The 19,421-nt window shown below is 45.5% G+C and overlaps 1 protein-coding gene across 2 annotated transcripts in view; it reads right to left on the bottom strand.

Moving 5' to 3' along the window:
• The window catches only part of kdrl (kinase insert domain receptor like), a 70,870-nt gene that overhangs the window by 31,218 nt on the left and 20,231 nt on the right, over positions 1-19,421 (bottom strand). For both annotated transcript variants that reach the window (XM_080774320.1, XM_080774321.1), the window contains exons 7-17: positions 18,254-18,422; positions 17,365-17,491; positions 17,030-17,199; positions 14,065-14,221; positions 11,697-11,811; positions 8,557-8,665; positions 6,217-6,501; positions 5,829-5,975; positions 5,111-5,239; positions 2,478-2,584; positions 551-680 (exon numbers count right to left, since the gene is read on the bottom strand). In XM_080774320.1, the coding sequence (XP_080630446.1) occupies positions 551-680; positions 2,478-2,584; positions 5,111-5,239; positions 5,829-5,975; positions 6,217-6,501; positions 8,557-8,665; positions 11,697-11,811; positions 14,065-14,221; positions 17,030-17,199; positions 17,365-17,491; positions 18,254-18,422 (1,645 nt within the window). The remainder of the gene's footprint in view (positions 1-550; positions 681-2,477; positions 2,585-5,110; positions 5,240-5,828; positions 5,976-6,216; positions 6,502-8,556; positions 8,666-11,696; positions 11,812-14,064; positions 14,222-17,029; positions 17,200-17,364; positions 17,492-18,253; positions 18,423-19,421) is intronic.

Below are 19,421 nucleotides of genomic sequence, written 5' to 3'. Positions count from 1 at the left end.
GTATGGACACATGGATGGATGACCCCTAGCTGTGTGCAGTGCTCACCTAGTCTCAGGTACGGACACATGGATGGATGACCCCTAGCTGTGTGCAGTGCTCACCTAGTCTCAGGTATGGACACATGGATGGATGACCCCTAGCTGTGTGCAGTGCTCACCTAGTCTCAGGTATGGACACATGGATGGATGACCCCTAGCTGTGTGCAGTGCTCACCTAGTCTCAGGTATGGACACATGGATGGATGACCCCTAGCTGTGTGCAGTGCTCACCTAGTCTCAGGTATGGACACATGGATGGATGACCCCTAGCTGTGTGCAGTGCTCACCTAGTCTCAGGTATGGACACATGGATGGATGACCCCTAGCTGTGTGCAGTGCTCACCTAGTCTCAGGTATGGACACATGGATGGATGACCCCTAGCTGTGTGCAGTGCTCACCTAGTCTCAGGTATGGACACATGGATGGATGACCCCTAGCTGTGTGCAGTGCTCACCTAGTCTCAGGTATGGACACATGGATGGATGACCCCTAGCTGTGTGCAGTGCTCACCTAGTCTCAGGCGATCGCGGGGGAACTCCCACTTGCTGGCATCGTACTGCAGAAGCTCGCACTGCTCATCTAGTGGACACTCATCCGGATCAATGATGATGGAAGGACCCATCTTATAGTGTGCTGGCTGCTGCAGTGGTGGAAGGAGTGAATAAGAAGGGGGGGGGGGGGGGGGGGGGGGAAACAAAATAACAAAATGTTATGTCGCCGTCGGGCAGAAATATTGTCTTGTTTTTTTTATTTTTTATTAATGCCATATTTCTTCGCATAACATTTCACCGGCAATAACATGCCCTAAATACGGACGCCAGGTTGAAAGTGGTTACGTCTGCAGGTTTTATACATATTTTTGTAACTAATGAAACAAGAGCTTGTGTAATAATACGGTCCAAAACTAACTGTTTTGGACTAGGTTTCTACCCAACCTTGATGATATATGCATACTGTGTCACAGAACAAGGACATCAATAGAACTTCTGCATTTCCCGTTTCATTTTTAGCTCATGGGCAACCACAGATAAATGTAATGTTCCAAAATCCAAAATGATGCACTCGCAATGACTTTATTTGAGTTGTTTGGGATCCCCGAAATGTTCTTCCCACTGTCTCATGTCCATGTGGCATACCGAATGTTCTCATTCAGAGCTGTACAGAATGTATAAACGACAGCTCAGCACCTTTCCCTTATCTGCAGAGGTGGGTAGAGCAGCCAAAAGTACTCACCACTCATAGTTAACATTTTGATACTTAGTTTAAATGAATAACGACTCAAGTAGGAGGAAAGTAGACATCCAAATGATTACGTGATTCAGAGTAAAAAGCATCTTTTGAAAAGACTGCTCAAGTACGGAGTTACTTATGATCAAAGTATGAGTGCTTATCCGAAAGAAATTAACTGGTTCTGTAACCAAATCATATGAAATCGTTACTTTTACTCCTTTACATTTGGCCCAAATGAATGTAAAGACTTGTGACGACTCATCAGGAAATGTGGAAATCATGAATGTGGGCTAAATTTATCCTCCCTTAAAAGCTGCATTTTGCAAGAGCAATGAGTCAGTGTTTCACATTCTAATCTACGCCATCTGTGCAAGCAGCTCAAGGTCCTTAAACTGGCTCCGGCAAAAATCTCGGAAACGTCATATTAGAAAGGGCTCATAATGGAATGTGACGGCTGATTTATATTTAGCACATAAAATAGCCGATGTACAGAAAGATTGAGTGGCACGGCACGCAACTATAAGTACTTTATTATTATTATTTGTACCTCTTTTTTCTCCCCAATTTAGACGTTATGTCAATTGATCCCCCCACAAACATTGCTGTGTTGTTACTGCTGCTTCACCTTCTGACTCACCTGTCAGTGAGGAGCCCCCACCAGGAGGACATAGTGGAGAGCCGTAAGGACTACGTGAAGTGACAAATATCACCCTCCCCGCCCAGCTTCGCTCCCCCGAACATGAGCCAGTTGTGTTCTTATTATTCGCTCCACAATGCAGCCGGATGCTCTGTGGTGGATTCGAACCCCAGACTCTGCGGAGGTGTGCAAATACTCTGCGACCACTGCGACACCCGTATATTTGTATGTCTCTAAATGTCCTGATGAATTGAACATGGTGGACCCTATTGTAAACAAGTGTAATGCTTTATGGTGTCGTCCACAGTTAACAGAGTTGTGCTTGAAATGTACTGTAATTCTGCAAACTGTTAATAAATACTTCAATCAGTCAATCAAAAACCCTTACAGCGCTAGCATTTATTGAAAAATTAGGATCTACTTCACGCCAGAATTTTTTCTTATTTTGAAAAGCCACATTTCCAGTCTACCGGAAGTAGTATTAACCTAGGAATCTGAACGGAGCCTGGACAGGCCTTGTTTACAATATGAATCCAAATTAAGATTCGACACAGCATCATGGGCTCTTACCTTCCTCAGCTTGCGGATGAAGAGGATGAGCATGAGCCACAGAAACATGGCCGCCGCTCCGGTGCACACCAGAATGATCACCTCAATATTAGCCTTCCCATCATCACCTGGAAACACGTACACACATCTTAAATCAGTTGGTTTGGATTCCTGGTTAATCAATCACATAAGCCCTATTTTGCCGTTCAGGCAGCTAACGCAATCGCTGATCCGTCCGATATTCCCATATGTGGGCATATACTGTGTATGGGCATTGGGCATATATATGCAGTGGTACGGAATTGAAAATGTACTTGAGTAAAGTACAAAAGTATCGGCATCAAAATGTACTTAAAGTACTAAAAGTAATCATATTCATATTGCAGAATGTCCCATTTCACAAGTTCAAAATGTGTAGAAAATCTATTGAAAATAGCCGATCTACAAGCTCTCAATTGTGAGCTTGCAGATCGTCTAATTTCAAATGGCCGAAATGTATAGGGTTGAAGTGGTTATTGTTTTCTAATCAAAATGTTAATCGCCAAAAAAGTAACTAGTAAGTAAGTTTTCAAATAATTGTAGTGAAGTAAAAGTAAAAATTTTGGCTCCGAGATGTAGTGGAGTAGAAGTAAAAGTACTGGAAATTGGAAATACTCAAATAAAGTACAAATATCTAAGTACAGTACTTAAGTAAAAGTACTTAGTTACTTTCCACCACTGCATATATGGAGATCCGGTTGTTCAGAACCGCCAATCTAACCGATATGCCCATTTGGAGACAGATCGACTTCAAAGTTCACACTCACTGTGCGTACTGCCGGGAGGCGGCCTTTTTTCCCGACAGCATTCTAGCCGACGGGGCAACGATCCGATCCGCAGCGGGGGGACATTCGCTGCGATGCGAAAAAGCGATGGTCCGACATGCGCTGCTCCCGTGCTTGCGGTTAGGGTTAGGTTAGGATTGAGGTTTCGGATCAATATGCTGTCGGAAAAAAGACCTGCACCCGTACTGCCGACGTCCCAAGAGAGTCATGTGTACAGTGTAGGGCATTCACTTCTAGTCATTTTTACTAGTTGCCTAGTTTACTAGTCGACTAGTTGATTAACTACCCATTATGTACAAAAAAAAACTATAACTATAATCTACCTGATCTTGAGGCCTACAAAATCGGGGGGAAAAAAGAAAATTCTTATCAACTAGTCAACTAGTACCAACAAGGTCGACAAGTGGATTTACTAGTCGACTAGTTGAATAGTCGACTAGTTGATTAATGCCCTAGTACAGTAGAGTGGGAAGTCGTTAAATCACAAGTACTCTGATCAATCAATATGACGTCTTAGTACCGATGTCATAGTCATGTCATACCATATGTGTGGTACAGCCACAATGTGCAAATCAGTGATGTTATAGGCAGCGATTTCGGTTGCGATTGTTGTGATTGTAAATGTTTTTTCAAAGTTTTACAAGGTTTTCGCTCATAATGGCATGCAAGGTTGAAAGTGACTAATGTTATTTCCCCCTGTGTAGAGCTTAGGTTACATTATTGTTAAATATTGGGAACACAACAGAATGAATATACTCTCACTACAGTAGATATCATACAGTTGACTATGAACCGACAGGGTTGAGACTCTTCTCTTTCTTGTCTTTCTACTTTGTTTGTTTGGTTTTTTTTCCCCAAAATGTTCTCAGAAGGGTTGTTTACACACTGTGAGTGGAACCACGACTCGACGGTTTATCCTTACTTTGTTTGGGACATGCATACCACAACTTGTTTTTTTCCGATAACTATCAAACGCTGTTTTCCTAAGCGTCCATGTCGACACACGCCAGGGGGGCTCCCTGTCCCTTCAAGTATGCATGGTAGTTATATCTATCTGGCTCTCATACAATGCATGTTCATGGGATTGCTCTCCGAAAAAGGCCAAAGCGGAATACAGACGCAGAGGCCTCAATATCTTTGGGATGAGGGAATGGATAATGTTGACTTTGAGGTTGAACATTAAGGGAATTCAACTCTGAGCAGAGGAACGATCACGGCATGGTGCCAGGAGTTGGTAGAAAACGGTCACATGGCCTCAGGCTGTCAATGCCACCATCACCTCTTCAACTTCACATGCTGTACGCACGCACGCACGCACCCGCACACACGCACACCAATGGCTGTTAAGAGCCGAGGAACTGGCTCCCTGACCACAGTCATTAGTGGACCTCTTAACACTCTCCCAGAGGTCACGTCCCCAGGGCAGGGACCCTCAGCCAGAGCCCCCCATCATAAAACCCTATAGGGAAGAATTCACTTGGCATTCCAGGCAGCCTCAGCATCCCTCCCATGGGGAGGCTTTTCAGTCTGAAGTCTAGCCAGCCAGGCCTATTTGTAGAGGCGAGTGGAGAGAAAACACGGTCCGGTCGGTTATGCATTTAAGTTTTCCGGCGTGTTCCGCTTGGTGACTGGCCGGCGCTCATCGGTACACTTGGTCCCTGACATGTGCAATGGACTGTAGATTGATTGATTGGTGATACACATCCGGTACTTTACTGTGGGAGGTTAGAACTGTATCCTAACACTTGGAAAGTGATGGTGATGATTGGGTAACTAACAGTACACGGTTCCAACCTATTTTTGGTGAAGATGAAATGTCTTGAGACTCACCGACCACGGTGACGAGTGCGCTGGTGGTCACAGACCCGTCCACGTTGCTGGCCATGCACTCGTACAGTCCCTCGTCGTCTTTCTTCACCCGGTCAATGGTCAGACTGCCATTCTCTCCAAGTGCGATACCTGCGACCACGCAAAAACTCTCAATTATGCAGGTCTATTGTACTACATTCTGAAGTGTAGTATGTATAATCAGTGGTGGAAAGTAACTAAGTACTTTTACTTAAGTACTATACTTCCACTGTCTCAAATACATCTCAGAGTCAAAATTTGTACTTTTACTCCACTACAATTATTTGAAAACTTTAGTTACTAGTTACTTTGGAGATTTTAATTTTGATTAGAAAACATACATTAACCACTTAAACCCTATACATTTCGGCAATTTGAAAATAGCCGATCTACAAGCTCACAATGTGTCGCAACGCGACGCATTTTGAACTTGTGAAATGGCACATTCTGCACAATGAGTACTTTTACTTTTAGTACTTTAAGTACATTTTGATGCCGATACTTTTGTACTTTTACTCAAGTACATTTTCAATTCCGTACTTTTACTTGTAGTTCTAAATTGCAGTATTGGTACTTTTACTTAAGTAAAACAATTGAGTACTTTTTCCACCACTGAGTATAATGTCTCTCATCATCGCATTGCTGGGATTACAACGTGGTTATGGCTAAACGTTATAGTTAATCAATTACAGCTGTGTACCTGGGCCTTCCGTCACCTCCACGTCATTCTTGTACCAGGTGATTAAAGGAGGGGGCATTCCCTGCGCAAGGCAGAACAGGGTCAAGGTGCTGCTGCTGTTCACATCCTGATTGGTCAGATTCTGCTTGAGCCAGGGACGTCTTCTCTCTGAACCGAGCACAAACAATCAGGCTTCAACAAGTCCATCATGTAGATCTACCAACACGCTTTGTCATGCTTCACTTTAATAGTTACGTGGCAGAAATAGACAATCTAAAGCTCACTCAATGCATTGCGAAGCTTGTAGACTAGGCTATTTGTGGCACAAGACAGCGACAGTACAATAAAGTATAAAATCAGGCTTTGGTATTATACACAGGAGGCCACGACGTCTAGAAAACAGACGTACCGTTCACGACGAGTGCAGAGGTCTTTTGAGCAAACTTGTTGGGATGGCTGTCCGCCCGGCACCAGTACGCGTTGGCGTTGTCCTTGGAGACGTTGCGCAGGGTGAGCGAGCGCGAGATGTTGTAGAGGCCCAGCAGGAGGTCAGAGACATCGGAGGTGACCGTGCGGTTCCAGGCGTCCAGCCACTGCAGGTCCGTGTACAGGTAGCGAGACGCGCGGCACGTGAGTGTGATGTCGTCCCCCTCGATGGCTTCCTGCGGCTCGATGGTCATGTGCTCAGTGAGATCTGGAGTAAGAAGGGGGGGGGACGGACGCCAATTCAGTGGTTCTTAAACTTCTTTGTCTCACGTCACCCCTGTAAATATCGTTCTAATCCACGGCACTGCTGAATTACACTTTACAGCACCTCTCGATCTATGTCATAGTACTGTGCGTAAATATGAAAATGTAGATCGAAAAAGAACATGCGGCAAAGTGCTATTTAGGTCAGTTTTTACTATTACTATAGAAGATCTTATTGGTTAAACTGAAGTGATGTGGGAAAATTACCAAAAAGCTATCTGTGGCACCCCTGACTTAATTGTGTCAGGGCACCCTAGGGTGCCTCGGGGTGCATACTGTACTGGCCGGTTACAACTAACCAGTGGCCGATTAAAACTCACCAGTGGCTCCCAACATGCGTGGCAGGTTAATACTAACCCATGGCAAGTTAAAACTAACTCGTGGCTTCCTGTGAGATTAGGTTTAGGGTTTGGGTAGGGTGTCGGACTAATGCCTGTCGGACTGTTAAGTATGTCAGATCAAACATATGCACATGGATGCCACAGCACCTACTTTGAGCTCATTAAAAACCAAACAGATTTCAGGGAAACAGTAGATTGCCCTCCACATTGGGTTGTTTATACTAAAGTATTGAAGGTGCTTTTACACGGTAGTCTGTGCCCATCTGTGTCCAGCTGCGACCTCGCTGCTGTTGTGGGGATGAAACATGCTTCCTGCTGACCGAGGCCGTTACTATTTTAGAACTGCGTGTTCCAAACGCGGAGCCGCTTCATCGCCGTCGCGTGATCCCGGAACGTCAGATTTTGCAGTTATTTCCTGTTTCATCACTGCTAATTGGAAGCACGTTGCCATGGGATGGCGGCGGTGCTGATGGCGCTCCCGCATCCCTCCTCCTCCAATGGGAGTCAGGCCGGGGCCGGGCCCCGGGGGAGCCAGACTGTGCTTGTTTATTCAGAACGCTGGAAAGCATTCTGTGTTCCGTAAGGGAAGACAGCTGTTATTACAATTCCGTTCCTTTTTTCGACCAGCTAGCATTCCATCCTCCTCAGTCATCCCCGCGCCACCTCTGGAATGGAGCGGCGCGTTGCCTCTTGGGAATTCTGCCTTTTCTGCAATGTTGTTTCGATGCCCTGCACCCCCCGTCGTGTCCCCTAATTACAGGGTCACCCCCCGATGCCCTTCTTCTAAGAAAATATATTATTCAACAACTTCTCGGGAGATGTTATCGACTTCTTTGCAATGTTAACCCTTGCACAGTTCCCCACCAGTTATTACACAATGACCTCAATGGGTATCGGTTTTGGGATCACTTTGGAAAGGATCAGAAGTACACAAAGTAAACATGATTTGCTTCGCATCGTAGAAAAGGTAGAACCCTGAACCTACTGATATACCTTGAGTTAAGGTTGTGTTTATTCAGAGCTGTTTTTAAACACGTGCATTTCACTTCAGCCATATGGCCTGGGACATGTTCGCCTCTCCGCTGTCCTGAGGCAGCTCTGCTGCATGCAGAAGATGGCTTCAATTAATGCCCCCCTCCGGTCTGTTTATTACACAATACAATCTGCACATTCTTGCTCCGTCTCATGTAATTCATCATCGTACACAAATGTATAGATTATGTGAAAGGATCTGAAGCTGTTAAAAGATTGAATGCATCTACAAACGTCTGCATCTTGGCTGTTTTTCTATAATGCTGTATTCTGGGAAAACCACTTGAATGTGGTTAAAATATATTTCATGGCACACCAGTACGTGCCTCAAGCTGATTTAAAAGTGTTCAGCGTCATCTTTTAGTGTGCACAACCAACCAACCAACCAACCAACCAAGTGTTTGCATTCTTAAGACCCACTGAATCACCATGAAAACAAAGAGGAGGTACTGCTCTTTTAAGACTAAGACAGGTGACACTTTTGAAAGCTGGATACTGTAGGTGGAATGCTTGTGTATTTGTCATAGTAATGTATGTCCTAGTATTAAAAGGTTTCTCGTCTCCATGCGAACATAAGCATGAACTACTAGTGTATTGTAAGCCCTTTGTTACTTTGACCCACTTACCGTGCACATAGAAGCGTTTTCTCAGCGTGCTGTTACCCAGCTCATTCTGGGCCATGCAGGAGTAGAATCCTGACACACTAGCTGCTGCTATCACCAGGGTGCTCATAGTCTAATTGGGATAAAAACAGTCATTAGTATTTGCGACGGTAACAAAAATGCAGGGGTGCAGAGGTTCAGCGTAGGTTATACGCACCAAAGCACAATAATACAGTAATAGGACTTAAGCACTGAGTTTTATGGTCTAATCTCTAATGGGATGAAATAATAACATGGGGTTTTCTATGGACATCTTTGTGGTGGTGATTTGGGGGTTTAACAGGTAGGTGAGAGGTCTGGGTCTAAGCCCTAGCCCTTGTTTTATTCTCTCCGGTGCTTCACATTAATGAAAGGATACATCTGGTGTTTTAAAAAACCTGCTGTGTCTCCATCAGAGCAGCTCTACAGATGCAGAGCTCAGGGTTCCCGGTCATTTCCTGGAGAGCACTTACAATGCCACACTCGATTCTGTCATCGGATGAGTGGAACACCTTGTAATGGCTTAAGTAGACATAATAATAAGTCAAATCTGGGAGGGTGCCAGATTTCATGGGGTTCTGTTTTGTGTGTGTTCTTTTTTTTTTTCTGTCTGCAGGGCCGGGGCGGTCAGCTTACATCAAAGTTTGTGAATGTGGTGTATTATTTGGGTGTGAGCTTCCTGGATTTCTTTCTGGGGCAGCTGACCCTCAGAAAGAAACTAGATTTGGATGTGCAATTTGCCAGCGACTTCTCTTCACCTGAGAGTGAGGAGTTTCACCGGGAGGACGTACCGTGTAGGGTAGTACTAAACACTGCACAGGAATCAAATAAACTGCTGCACAAAACACTATAAAGGGCTGGAAAACAGTCCGAAAATGTTGCAGTTCTCTGAAATTATAGGTGTTAAAAGTCAACACCGGTTGTCCTCTTTGCGTTTGTTATGACATTTTGTCAAAGCGCTGATGGAGGCGGTCACGCGGTTTCACGTTACAGCTATTACTCGCTATGATGTAAGCTGAGCCTGAAACAGCAGTCATTTCGACAAGTGCGCTGCAGTCCCAAAGTAGTGACCTATGACCTCTTGTGCCCATGTCCCTCTCTATGTGCTTCACTGCGATTGTGACCTGCCCCCTCCCCCCTCCCCCGGCCCCTGTACCACCGGGCCTTCTTGGGGAGCCTCCCCTTGGAGGCATGGCCTTGACCAACGTCTTGTTCACGGGCCGCAGCAATTTATGTGAGGTGACAGAGAGGAATTCACTCCCAACAAATCCCTCTCTTTTAAACCCGGTGCTTGTTATCACTGACCCTTGGTCCTCGCCCTCATAAAGCACCAACGTTTTGGCCACAAAATGCTTGTAAATAAGGAGTACCTCACTATTTGTGTCAATCACAGATCGGATGGCGATATACCCTGTGTGAATGTGGCCAAACTTCCAATTACTTGGTCTCGGTGTGCACACAACACAACTGATGTGATTCTGAATTCCACCAACCATACCAAACTGGAGGGGGAAGCCTTTATAAATCACCGGTGCAGTGAAACAGAAGAAACACAATTTAATACTGTAACCTTTCTGAGACTGATGGACATGTTTGGTTAATGACTAAGCAGATTTATTCTCCTACCTGGAGGTTTCATACTCCTGATGTTAATGCTTACACACTATTGGATTTATGCCCCAATTTGACCCAGCAAGCTGGAATAGTTTTCTTTCATCTAATCCCATAGATAGGCTTTTGGGAAAGCAGTCAAGGTCTGCTCTTAATTAAGTTTGGGGCGAGTGGTTTTAGTAACAAGCTCCCTCAGGACATTTGCTGTAACGTCTACAGTCCCCCCATTGTGTGGCATGTTTTGGGTTCATGATGCCAAGACATGGGTTGATGTTTATTGGTCAAATGAAGCGAACGACCATTAAATTAAACTTAAAAAATGATTTAGGAGGAAAACAACAGGTATACGGTAAGTGTGAGGCTATCAGTATATCACAGGTGTCATTCTCTGACGGAATACCTCCTTCAGAGAGTTGCATTTATTCTCAAAAAACCTCACCTCTACTCAGACTGAGTTGCAACGAGGCCAACAGAGACATCAAAACGCCGATAACAAGAGCGCAACTCCAATTGTTCCCCCCCCCCCGACGTGTATAAGACCTCATTGTCCCAGGTCAATGGTGCCTGTGGGGATTCTCTATAAAAGCGGGCCCGCGTTCTCAGCTGTAGGACCACGCATGGCTTGAGCCATGCAGCTATTGTGCCGTTTTATGAGGCATGCTCCGCTCTCGGGGCTCTAGCAGACAAAAAGATTCACTGATGGCAGAATAAAAGCTGTTTCTCTGGCGAGGCCCAGCATGCTGAAGCTGCAGCTGGGGTCCTTTACAGGCCTGTTCCATGTCAGAGCCACAGTGGATCGGGGGGTATATTTCACTCCAGTAGAGGGAAATGAACTTTGTCTTTCAGTTACGGGGCAGGCCGCTTTTAGGAGTGTACACAAAAAAAATAATCACTTTTCCTGGCAGAGGTCTTACTCTCTCTTGAGGGGCCTCTTTTCATCAAAAATGTGTTTGTTCAATACTCTATATTGTTGAGTTGCATATTATCGATGTTGGCCAGTTGTTATTACTCCCATATTAAACAATTATGGGCAGATTTATTTCCTGAAGAAATGCCAGTACAGTAGATGTTTGTCCAGATGAACACATGAAAGCAGATCATCTTGCTGTTTTGATAGTAACTTAGTATATTAAATCACTCATTATTTTTCCTTTTTGGCACAATCAAAGGAAATTAATATTGATTTCCTCAAAAGAGGATTTTTAATGTGTTTTGGTCTCTGGTAAAACAAAGCTAAACCAAAGGGGACAAAATGAATCACTAGAAGAGGAATATATATAGCAACGCATGCCAATAGGAAATTGAGTGAATTTATTGGTTTCAGATGCTGTACTATGTGACTTCTAGGGTCTGGTCACGGAGGATTTCTAATTCTAACTGATCTATGTGCTGTCTCTTTGCTAGATCTTCTCTTGAGCCTGTTCTTCTGTAAATCACTCTTGACGATAGGCGGGCTATGTTCATTTTTTAATCCACAAGGATACAAAATACTTAAAAGCCAAGACCACATATACCTTGTTCTTTCCTTTGAGAAGTACAGCCTTATTGATTAGGGTCTTGATCCGGTTTTGGGAATAATTTCCACTGTTGTTCATCTGAACTGGGATCGGCTCAGTGAAAAGCATGCACCTGCAGGCAAAGAAAACATGCCTAAATTAAGTTTTCAGTAAAAGAAAAACAGTAGACAAAACGTTTTTTGAGGCCGTTGCATTTGAAAACCTTTGGAATCAGTAGACCTCTGTAACAATAGAACAATAGCGTGACTGCTTTATGATAATAGCCCTGCAGAGTAAAACAAAGTCCTAATTAGGGCGGCTGTGGCTCAGGAGGTAGAGCAGGTCGTCCAATGATCCCTGGGTCGGCGGTTCGAATCCCGGCTCCTCCTGTCCACATGTCGAAGTGCCCTTGGGTAAGACACTGAACCCTACATTGCCTCCGAAAATAGATTAGTGGACAGACTGAGAGAATTTTGTTCATAAGAAATACAACAGTGTCTCTGTCGGGTGTAAACGTCCAAAACGGTTAAAATAGCAACATAAAAGACCTACAAACTCGCGATCTGCACGCATGGTGCAGATATACTGTAGATACTTTTTTGTGACGCTGTAGTAAGATCAAGTGGAACATTAATTCATGAACAGTTTCTGTCCGACCGTGCACATTAGGATGAGCAGTAGTGTTAGTGGCTGGGCCTGGACCTGGTTGGCTACACTGCTGAAGAGAAAACCCATGGATGGACTAATCTACTCCCCCCCCGTCCCGCCCCCCGTCCTCCCGGCTGCCTGCGGTGGGGAACAATCAGCCTGATGAGAGGAGAGGCAGTCAAGGAAACGCCAGCGTGACAGGAAGGGCCGTGCTGTGCGTCACCTCGTACAGGAAACACCCCCACGTTCTGGACGGAGGAGATAAGGCTGATCGCCGGGGCCTCGGTGGGTCAACAAGGAACTACTGATAACTTCTCAACCCGCTGATAGAGACGAGCCTTGGCTGCAACCTCTGCTCTACACCCTCCCACCAAATCGCTCCTTCCTAAAACGCAACATGCTGAGATTGAACCGAGGTGTGATTTTGAAGGGGTAAGGTTAGGTAAAGCCTTGGATTCGCAGTGATGTGGGACTCCCGGCATCCCTAATCCTGACAAGTCATTATACGTGCAAAACCTTCCAAACATATAAATTCAACTATTAATATAAAAGATTATCCCAAAAAGATCCACAAGCTTACATTTGCCAGCTTGTAGATAGATTGGCTATTTTTGAAATAGGGCTTAAGGGCCACTGTTTCTTGTATCAAGCCCAATTATCTTAGTTCACCCCTGCAGGGAGAGTCACGTTGACATGGCTGACCCCACCCGCATTTTTTTCCATTGGCAACTAAAAGTGTTTTTTTTTTCTTTCTCCCTTCACATACTGCTATTATGGATTATTAACAAGAAGCACTTGTCAGGTTACACCATGTGAAGTGTAGCATAATTTAGTCCCTCGATTGTGCTGCGGTCTGCAGGTTTGTTTGTGCTATAGCGGTGTTGGGCACTGATAACCCAGCGGTAATGGCCCATTGTTTTTTTTCCTGATCTTACAACTTGCAGGTCTCCTGCTGTCATTGACGGGTACATTAGCGTTTATGGGTTCGCTAACAGGCCAGCATTCATGAACACTCAATCACTCTCTCTCTCGCACACACACGCGCACACACACAGAGTACTGTTCGCCTTGTGTAGTCTGAGAATATACCCGCCTCTGCCGTCGATGACCATAAACAAAGAGTGCGTGCGTGCCGTGCATGAACAGTTTTAGTGACTTTAGCATCCAACACATTCACATGCTTTACAGTTGAAAATGGCACAGATGAAACTTGTCTTGTTGTCTGGGCAGTGAGATAGTAATGAAATATACATTCACTACATAGTACATTCACATGAAGTGATCCTGTTATGATTCACAAATCCTCGGAGATTGAAGTCACTACCACTGCACAACTGGCCCTACATATTATTAACCATTAAAGTATTATATTATTTCTGTAAACTTGTTAATAAGTAGGTCGGGAGAGGCTATTGACGGTATCAGCCGATAATGCGGGAGTCCGTCCCCGTTACAATGCGCTATAGACCCCTGAGGAGATGAATATTGCTGAGGTGGAGCGCCACACACCTACATGTACCATCATCTCCCGGTACTTATACCGCAACAACTTGCCGTGCCCAAGCCGCTCCAATCATACGCTGAGCTGTCGATGCCACACGATTGAGCCTCACATTACCTTGAGCCACACATGACCTTGTGGTCCAAAGGCGACTGAGCTACAACGTGTTAAGGAGTCGACGTAGAAGTCGTGATGATAATGAATGTGATGAAGGACGGCGATGAAGTGGTGACTCACTTGGTTTGCGTGGGGTCTGAGTGGCAGGGCTGCCACAGCCAGGTGACGTTGGGCAGGGGCACTCCGTACACGGTGCAGGTCAGATGCTGCTGCTGGCCCAACGTATAGGGCTGAACGTCCAGAGAGGCCAATTCCCCCTCTGAAATAGTTGGCTTCACTGTAGGCGGCATACATCACACACACACACACACACACACACACACACACACACACACACACACACACACACACACACACACACACACACACACACACACACACACACACACACACACACACACACACACACACACACACACACACACACACACACACACACACACACACACACACACGCACGCGCACGGACACAACAGAAGGAGATAAGCGAATCTTGCACGATCCATCCATTTCTAAGACACCTCTCTTGTGCTGTAAAAGCCCCTCTTTAATGTCTTTATAATGAAGTATGACAACCATGATGGATTAGCCATGAAAAGAGGTGCCAATGACCACCGGTTGTCCCTTTCAGACCGCTGTGCTGTGAAGTCTCGGAGAAGAACAGCGAGTGGTTTGCCAGGGTGGGCCGGGGTATAGGTCAGACGGTTTGCCAGGGCGGGCCAGGGTATAGGTCAGATGGTTTGCCAGGGGGCGGGGTATAGGTCAGACGGTTTGCCAGGGGGCGGGGTATAGGTCAGACGGTTTGCCAGGGCGGGCCGGGGTATAGGTCAGATGGCTTGCCAGGGCGGGCCAGGGTATAGGTCAGATGGTTTGCCAGGGGGCGGGGTATAGGTCAGACGGTTTGCCAGGGGGCGGGGTATAGGTCAGACGGTTTGCCAGGGCGGGCCAGGGTATAGGTCAGACGGTTTGCCAGGGGGCGGGGTATAGGTCAGACGGTTTGCCAGGGGGCGGGATATAGGTCAGACGGTTTGCCAGGGCGGGCCGGGGTATAGGTCAGACGGTTTGCCAGGGGGCGGGGTATAGGTCAGACGGTTTGCCGTATAGGTCAGGCGGTTGACCCTTCCGCTCAGGCCCACATGTGGCCCAATAGCACGGTTCAGTGGATCAACGGTGTGTGGGAGAACACGGCAGTCAGTTAATCAACAACAGGCATCCAGAGATGCCTGTATGTATGTATGTGCCACCTCAGGAGGTGTCTACCAAACGTTTAATCATTCTGCCGTAAGCCCATGTACTGATATGGGGTCTCTTTTGCAGCTGTCCTCAGTCACCCCCCCAGCCCCCAGCCCCCCCCCCCCTACCCACACAAGGACCACAGAACATATTCATGTTCCCGAAGTACTGGGCCGACATCAAACAATTGATGAACGATGTTTAAAATAGTTCAGTAATTGTTACCAGGAGACTCCTCATTTCGTTTGTTTGTTTCTTCTCGGAGCTCTTTTTTTTTGTCAATGCAATAAAAATATGTTTTGCTGAGTGGGACAGTCAAGGACCATAAATAAAGCTTATACAGGCCAGAAGGGGGCTGATCTTTACACTTCTGGCACGGCATTGGGATTCCTAGATAATGTGCAAAGAATGCAGTGAAAATACTTTCTGCTCCCCCATAGGCAGCTTGGAGTAACTGACACATGTGTTACATGCTGCTTCCCCATGCTTTCTAACAGCCAGCTCTCGCTCTAGGTTATTTTAGTCTCCGTCCACGACGCCAAAACACCATTAAAGCCCGCAAAATGCACTGCCTCCTCCGTCTCTGGCAACTCGCGGGGTATTCGAAGCTATCATAACAATGCAGCACGCTCCCCGCTCGCCTCAAGCTGTACACATAAATGCACAGAACATTGTTGTTTACATGAAGCCGCGCCGTGTATATACACATGGTGAGGATGCAAATAAATGCCCGAGTCTAAGGGGGGCCTCGAGCGGCTGGAGTCTGCGTGCGGAGCGCGGAGCCCAGGCCGTTTACACACTGCGCCAAAGCCCCCTTCAAAAGAGCCCCGATAATCAACACCAGCTGCCCCTGCTACGTCAATCCAGCCCTGGAATCAACAAGCCCCCAAATTCCTCTCATACTGGAGCCGCTACCTGCCGGCCAGCACGCTGGACTAAAAGGAAGTTAAGGAACTGAGGGAAGCGGAGCGCAAACCACAAACCCCAAAGTATGATGTAAGACATGTATATATGAGCAACTGGCGGCCTTCACTTAATGTGGCCCTCAGGTTAATTTTGGAACACTGATACAATATTGATTTCAGCTTACAGCTTTCAGTTACAATTCCAAACATGCAAACATTAATTACTTTAATTAATCTAATCTAAATGAGTAGCTTAATGAGTAGTATTAAAAAGTTATTGTCTTTTTTATGTCCAATATATTTGTATTTAGTTCATGAATAAAGGTAACATAACAATAATAAAAAGGCATTTGAAAAGCATTTGGAATGGAATAAAAATGACTTTTCAGGATTCCAATTAAAAATAGCAAAAAATAATTCAGGATTTCAATTCAAATATTGAAAACGCGTCACATTGTGACGCGTTTGAGCTTCTAGATCAGCTATTTTTCCGAGACATTGCTTTCTGTCAGTTCTGTTTTTTTGTAAATCAATGCCTTACTTCACCATACGACATTGTCACTCAAAAAGCTCTTACAACTTTAGCTTGAAATGTTTGAGAGTATTGACAAGAACTTGTGAAATAATAACTACATCGGATACATAGGTTCGGTTTTCCATTTCCTGAAAAGTAATGGACAGCGACAAAGAGCAAAATGGCCACTGTGGGAATAAGGACCATTGCCTCATTTCCTCAGGATCGCCAGTCACTGCCGGGGCGTTTGCACACACACACACACACACACAGACACACAGACACACACACACACACACACACACACACACACACACACACACACACACACACACACACACACACACACACACACACACACACACACACACACACACACACACACACACACACACACACACACACACACACACACACACACACACAGGCTTACCGTTAACTACCAGGGTGTAGCTCAGGTTCCTGTAGAGACCCTTCTCTTTGTTGCCCAGCTTTATGGTGTAGACCCCAGAGTGCTTCTCCTGCACGTGCGTGATGTTGAGACTGGAGCCCGCCACCGCGTAGCAGGTGGAATTAGCATTGATGCGGACACCGTCCTTGTACCTGACAATACACAAATACAAATACACACCACGTGACTAAATGGAAAGAAAACAACAACAACAAAACGTTACTATTCCATATAAGTCATGCGGTGGACCAACAGAGAAAGCTACGTGGGAGGATAAGACCAAACAACTAGATTTCACTTAGCAGAACTTCACGTACCATGTGAATATGTCTGGCGGAGGGAGAGCGTTGATCTTGGGTTCGAGCACCAGCTTCCTTTTGCCCTCATTGGCGATGACGACGTGAGTTTGCTCGTGCTTGTAGGAAACATTGAGGAACGGGTGCTCTGAAAATGTTTGAGTACAAAGTTTACAAAAAACATCCTCTTATGTGGACTGTATTATCAGAGTAGAAAGGGAACAGGCTTATTTTTTTCTTTTTATTGCGACCTCAAGTCGCAGTTACTATAGAAACGTGCAGGAAGCACATAACGCAGGAAGCAGTAATGCAGGAAGCATGTAATGCTTGCATCCGTCACGCTCTTCATGTAATGCTGCTGCACACACACAACACACGGGGCACACAACACACGGGGCACACGTCACACACAACACACAAGGGCACACGTCACACACAACACACAAGGGCACATGTGTTTTGCCACTACACACTGACAACGCCCACTCCACAAAGTGTGGAGTGGAGCGCTATAAGCGTCTAAACCAGGAAATGTCGCATCACGACTTTTGCTTATTCCTTCTAAATCTCTGTATATAAAATATAGCTAACTTGTCAAATCTCTTAGTTACATCAATATTGTTCTTATGAAATAGTTGGTTTGTGCCCAATAGTGGGATCCTCCTGCTGCTTATAAGTAACACTACAAATACACTGTGTAGCTTTGCATCTTTGTATCTTTTGCATCTGCCCGGGCTGTGTGAAAGCAGCATAACGTTGTGGCAGGATACGTACAGGTGCTCCTTTGAGTACTATTTTTTTTATTACACGTTTTTGGGTACTACAACAACACTGACACATATCACGTTTGAACTTGACATTTCCTGTATGTGTAAAATGAATTGTAAATGTGACCTATAAATCCACTGACCAAAAACAATGACTTTGGCCGTGGCGTCCTTGAGAACGTCGATCTCAGCCTTGCAGCGGTACGTGCCCCTGTCCTCTGTGGTGATGTTGTGGAGAACTAGTGCCTTGCTCATCACCAGGACCTTGGCTGGATGATCCCTTGACTTGATCAACGAGTGATTGCGGCTCACCTGCAGTGCAGACACAGAATTTTCTATAGTTATTCTTTTCTATAGTTCTTATCCCACGATTTTGCAACCCATTTTTTTCACCCAGTGTCAATTATCTAATGTAATCCTGGGCGCTACACTTCCTCTGCCAACCTGGGGGGGGGGGGGGACTGACCTCATGCTTCCTTCTATGCATGAGGAGTCCAAGCTGCTTCTTTTCAACTGACAGGAGAGAGTTTCCCCGGCCGGAAGTAGCGCGTGAAGGAATACGTTATTCCAACCAGAGTTCCTTTACCCTCCATCAGGCGGCCCAGCTGGTCAGGGAGGAGGTAGTTTAGAGACCAGGATTACTGCATGTTTTTTGTGAGGGTCTACCCTAGGCCGGGGACACGGGATAAATGTTGAGCTTGACCCGAAACTGTTTCTATTAGGTCTTTACCCACCTGGCTATAAGATACAGAATAGTGAACAAAGATTTTTTTGATTTATGCTCACAAGCCAAAAGGGCTATAGCTTTATCATGGAAAAAGACAGGCACAGAGCTATCTATAAAAAAAGGTGTTTGGAAAGAATATGGGGACGGTTTATCCAGTATGTTACGGTCAATGATTTAATCTTATCTAATGGTTGAGACTGAAGATGTCTAATTGTATTCTCTGCAGTTGTTTGGTCTTGTGGCCATAAGGAATCTGTTGTTGTTACCAGCCTAAGTGCCCTTATTATACTGTATTTATGTATGTACTGAACGTGCCCTGACACACCAAGCCTACGATAGAGGGACGCTGGGTGGCCAGGCTGTTAGTCTATCAGACAGCCAATTACCGTCTGTGCCTGATTTAATCGGTCATTAATGTGCATCGTCATCAGCGGTATAGTCAGACATCTGATTCACCTGATTCAAAATGTCGAATCAGCTGAAAATGTGGCAGAACGTATTGGGAAGGGAGAGCAGAGAGAGAGAGAGAGAGAGAGAGAGAGAGAGAGAGTCAGTCGCCTATTTGCAAAGGATATAATGTCATG

The sequence above is a fragment of the Protomyctophum bolini genome (genome assembly GCF_963924005.1).
Source record: "Protomyctophum bolini genome assembly, chromosome: 10".
Classification (NCBI taxonomy): Eukaryota; Metazoa; Chordata; class Actinopteri; order Myctophiformes; family Myctophidae; genus Protomyctophum; species Protomyctophum bolini.
Note: the sequence above shows the minus strand (reverse complement) of the source record. Positions and strands in the feature narration are given on the sequence as shown.